At 37.6% G+C, this 5,343-nt stretch overlaps 1 protein-coding gene across 1 annotated transcript; it reads right to left on the bottom strand.

Annotated features, from left to right (window-relative positions):
- Positions 1-3,525: 3,525 nt before the first annotated feature.
- On the bottom strand, positions 3,526-4,933 carry LOC112466398 (the record flags this gene model as incomplete). Its single annotated transcript, XM_025034461.1, has 4 exons — positions 4,587-4,933; positions 4,024-4,370; positions 3,853-3,942; positions 3,526-3,775 (listed from the first exon to the last, which is right to left on the bottom strand). Coding segments are annotated over exons 1-4 (997 nt in total), but the record flags the coding sequence as incomplete, so codon positions are not given.
- Positions 4,934-5,343: the final 410 nt, after the last annotated feature.

Below are 5,343 nucleotides of genomic sequence, written 5' to 3'. Positions count from 1 at the left end.
TTTAGGTTTTTTCGAGATTTTTCAAGATACAAAGATTTCGTCTACCATTTGTTACTTAGATTTTTTTAAAGTATAATAATACCACTGTTTTTTTTTGGAGGTAACAACATATACACTACTATACGTGTACTTGGCGCCTTTCTTTACCTTTTTTTTAAAAAAGGTAATTTTGTACAGATATCACGCCTTTTTGTAGTATTACGCATTGTATAAACAGTATGTACAGGGTGTTATTTCGAGGTATAATACTACCACTTTGTTTTTTTCGAGGTAACAACATAATACATATATACTACTATGCGTGTACTTGGCGCATTTCTTTACCTCTTTTTGAAAAAGGTCATATAAGACGTCGGCGTTAGAAGTAGATAGAAGAAGAAGTATCTTAATAAAAAATTTTCACATTTGGACTTTGCGTCGCAATATCTGCGCTCGTAGGGCACGAAGCGGAATATTATAAGAGAAACCCCCCCCCCCCCCTAATTGGACCCCGAGCTATCGATCAAGCCTACTTAGAACTTGATCCGTTCACTCGTTATTGAGATCTCAACATCTCAAGTACTCGCAACCCGTCGCGTCGCGTAAAAGAGTCACGGTCGGTCTCGCTCCGCGTGTACTTGGCGCGAGACACTCTTGATTCTGCCGCTAGGGAATTTTTAAGTCGATTCTTATGAATCAAGCTTGAGTTCGATGTCTAGGTGTCCCAGGTTGCCGATGACGAGGTCCACATAGTGCGCTTCATAGTTTTCGGTACCCAGGTGTATTAATACCTTGAATTCGATGTCCACGTGTTCCAGGTTGCCGATGACGGATTCCAGATAGTGCGCTCTATAGTTTTCGGTGTCCAGGTGTAATAATACGTTGAATTCAATGTCTAGGTGTCCCACGTTGCCGATGACGAGGTCCACATAGTGCGCTCCGTAGTTTTCGGTGTCTACGTGTATTAATACCTTGAATTCGATGTCCACGTGTCCCAGGTTGCTGATGACAAGATCCAAATAGTGCGCTTCATAGTTTTCGATGTCCAGGTGTAATCGTACGTTGAATTCTTTTTATATATAAACCGCCGCTCCGGCGAGAAAAAGAGACTTCGTCTAAAGATCCGCTACTTCCAAGACGAAACCTATTCCCGACTCCTAGGGAACACGCCAACGAGGTCCGGTGCTCCGAGCCTCGACTGAGAGCTCTCAGGTGTTCCCGCACTCCCTCAGAACTAACCCAAGGCACGGTTACGCGGGGTCGAGCGCGCTCGGCCTCGCAACGAGGGCTCTCGCTGCCGCCGCCCCGGGGCTCCGGAAATCTTCCATCCTACGTTATGCCCGTATCACACTAGCGATTGACGACTGCGTCTGCGTTTGCGTTTGCGTTTGCGTTTGCGTTTGCGTTTGCGCTTGCGATTAGCTATTTGTCTCACATAGTGATTGCAAGCAACGGACGACTGATCGTGTATACATGAGAATTAAAAAATTGAAAATTGTGGGGAAAAAATACATTTTTATACTTGCAAACACAACTATATTAAGTTTACTGATTATATGAAAGATGGATCGGTACAGGAAGAAAAGAATTTGCGCTATTTTGATGTTTCTAATTTTGAGGCATGAAAAAGAGAGACAAGCATTTCGTAAGAAAAGAATATGGGTTAAACCATGGGTAGCTAGAAGGACACAAAAAGGTTGTTTCCGTAATCTTTTTTTGGAGTTACAACTAGAAGATCCAGAGAAGTATCGCAGGTAGGTATAAAATCTTTTTTTCTGTGACTATGTATAGGTTATAATATAATCAACAGAATGTGATTTAACTATAAATCGTTAATTAATCGCTTTCAATAATACTAAATTTTTCTATCAGATGTCTTCGTATGACCCCAGATATGTTTGAAGATCTTGTGGAAAAATTGAGCCCATTAATTAAAAGACAGGATACACACCTTCGGCAAAGTATCTCACCTGCAGAAAGGCTTGCTGTGACATTACGTCATTTAGCAACAGGTTGTAGAACAAGTCTGTTTCAAGCAAGTTACATATTTTACCTATTTTCCATTATGAAACAATTCTGTTGTCTGTTGTACAGGCGAAAGTCAAGAATCATTATCTTATCATTTTCGTCTTGGGCAAAGCACTATATCAGGAATTATAAAGGATACTTGTTGTGCCCTCATTTCTGTTTTGCAAGAAAAACATCTTAAATTTCCCGACAGTGAATTAGCTTGGAAAGTAATTGCTCATTATTATATGCAAAGATGGAATTTTCCGAATTGCTTGGGTGCCATGGATGGTAAACACTGTCTGATAGATCCTCCACTTCAGTCTGGTTCTTCATATTTTAATTACAAGGAAACATTCAGTATTGTGCTTTTGGGGCTTGTGGATGCTCAACTCAGATTTATATTTGTTGATGTGGGCACAAATGGGCGAGTATCTGACAAAGGAATATGGAATAAATGTACCCTAAAACATCATTTGCAGAAAAATGACATTAATATACCTCCACCAAGCCCTCTACCAGGTACCGAGCAGGATTTTTCTTATGTGATTATAGGAGATGAAGGTTTTGCTCTATCTACAAATGTGCTTATTCCTTATCCTAAAGAACAATGTACAGGCAAAAAGGAAAGAAGAATTTATAACTACAGGTAACTACAAATAAAAGTAAAGAAATAGGTGTTTTTTTTATAAATCAGTATTAATTAAATTCTACATTTAATAATTGCAGATTGTCTAGAGCAAGACGATGTTCGGAAAACGCATTTGGCGTTATGGTCAGCAGATTTAATATACTCAGATCTCCTATGAGATATGACCCAGATGATGCTCGTGATATTGTACTGGCCATTTGTTGTCTTCATAACATGTTGAGATCTCACAGTGTAGGCCGTATAATGTATACTCCACCAGGATACATTGATATGGAAAATGAAATGACAGGTCAGTTCCAATATGGAGATTGGCGAAGAGCACAAGGACAAGGTTTAATACAGTTGCAACATCAAGGAGGCAACCGCCATGCTTCTGCTGCTTTGCAAATGCGAGAGACTTTATGTGAATATTTCAATAACGTTGGAAGAGTACCATGGCAAGATGAAGCAATTCATTGATAAATGATATACTTTTGAATTAATATACTTTTGTGGAACTTCCTATTTTGTGTTTACTACAGTGTAATATATTTGGAAATTAAATATTTATAAATAAACAATATTTGTATTTTTTTTAAACAAAGGATTAATTTTATTTTTCTATTATGAACATAAGAAATATCAGTAGATAACATTTAATATGAGTAAAGGCTATAATATGAGTAAAGGTTATAATCTTTCTATCAAGTCTAAAGAAATAAAATAAAACAAATAAAATCTGTATGTTCAAACTAAAAATAACATTCTCTATATGTTGAAACGCATAGTTGCTTACTAGATTAATGGTAATTAGGTATTTTTAATTGTATTATGTTTAGAAAAAAATGTTATATATGTATTTTAAAACTGAGACAGTAGTTTTAATATTTCATTTTCACACAGTTTACGCTGATCAGGTGTCATTTGACGCAATCTTGCTGCGATAAACGATCCTAATGTAAAAGCAGAGTCAGTAGGTGTAGATGAATCATCAAGTGTAGTTTTTGGTTCCGGTTTGCACAAAACTTTAATAGCACCAACTGCTTCTTCCATTAAAGTGTCAGACTTTCTTTTAGCCTGTCCTCGTTTAATATACATCTGATTCTCAGCATCTTGTATTTTGGGAACTGATGATAAAGGCTTTGTTAATGCTGCTGGCTGTGAATACAAAATATTCCATGAGGAGAGGTTAATATTCTGGAAGTTTATAATATCAACAACTTGCTTCAACTTACTGTGTGGCTTGTGCTTGCAACACTTCTAGAAGATATTGATAAATCTGTGGAATTATCGGACAACTCTTCCATTGGTTGAATCATAAATTGCTGCAACAAATAATTTTATTGTACTAATTTCTCAATAAAATATGTTCAAACGTTGTCAAAGCACTATTTCAATAGTCTTACTTCCGTAGAGTCATAATAAACATTTAAAACTGTAGATTTCTCAGCAACAATTTCTTCTTGAGCCTCTTCCGCTATACATGGTGGCCACTGTGTCAATGATTCATTTGACGTTTGTTCCTCTATCTGTGACATAGTATCATCAGGTTTCTCTGAGGAAATAGTGAGATTTGAGATAGAAGCACTCTGAACTGCTGCCTTTTGTAAAAACTTTAAGCGATCGTACAGAGGCCACTTTGGAATATAAATATCCGCAGTGCCCTTTCCACTGCGTTTGGACTCTTTCACTCTTCTCAAATTTGACATGAAAGTATCTCTCATACTTTTAAATCTGCTTGCTACAATAGACCCTACAAAAGAAGAGGACATTTTACTTTAAAGGCATGCAATTTATTTGTACACATAAACTCTTTTAACTTTTGCATTATACACAGATGTGTTAATTTGAAAACTACACAAAATCAATACATAACCTATGTTATGTACTATGTTATGTATTAGTTATTGATAGAAATAATTTCTTAATTTGTTTTTTTCTACATTAATATATATAATACAATATTTACCTGAGAAGCGAGGTCCTAAAGAACGGGCCACTTCTTCCCAAACCTCTTCTTTCAGATCTACTCTTTTGTAGAGCTCAGATGTACAATCCCATAGGATAGGTCTACACTCTACTAGATTGATCAATGTAAACTCAATATCTTTGGAAAATAAATCAGTTTTCTTCGGTGGCATGATTATTAACATAGATTTCACGTTCGTAAATTTCCAGATCTCTTCAATTTTCGTTCCAATACAACATGAATTATATGTGTCACTACTGGTCACATGACTACAAGTCGCTTTGTGATTGGTTATGTTTGCGTTCACCATTATGAAAAATAGACGGACGGCTAAATGGGAATCGCGAATCGCAATCGTCAGCAGCTTCTTTCTCATTGGTCAAGAGATAATCGTAGAAGCAAACGCAAATGCAAACGCAGTCGTCAAATAGAAATCGTGAATCGCAATCGCCAGCAGCTTCTTTCTCATTGGTCAAGAGATATCGTAGACGCAAACGCAAACGCAGACGCAGTCGTCAATCGCTAGTGTGATACGGGCATAACGCGTCCCGCACGCATATTACCGCGGCATCCGCGAGCGTACCGGTGTTAACGGCAATATACCGAATCCGTCCAGTATCTTAAATACCGCGGCGTTATCGAGTGCACATGCACTACCTGCAATATACCGCGTCCGCCTACGTACTGTAATACGTCTATGTAATATACCGAGCCCGTCGAGTAACGATACTGCGTTCGTTATTAAATACCGCGTCGT

Source organism: Temnothorax curvispinosus, unplaced genomic scaffold (genome assembly GCF_003070985.1).
Source record: "Temnothorax curvispinosus isolate PA1 unplaced genomic scaffold, ASM307098v1 QBEX01016143.1, whole genome shotgun sequence".
Lineage (NCBI taxonomy): Eukaryota > Metazoa > Arthropoda > Insecta > Hymenoptera > Formicidae > Temnothorax > Temnothorax curvispinosus.
The sequence above is the reverse complement of the archived record's forward strand: the minus strand, read 5'-3'. Positions and strand labels throughout refer to the sequence as shown.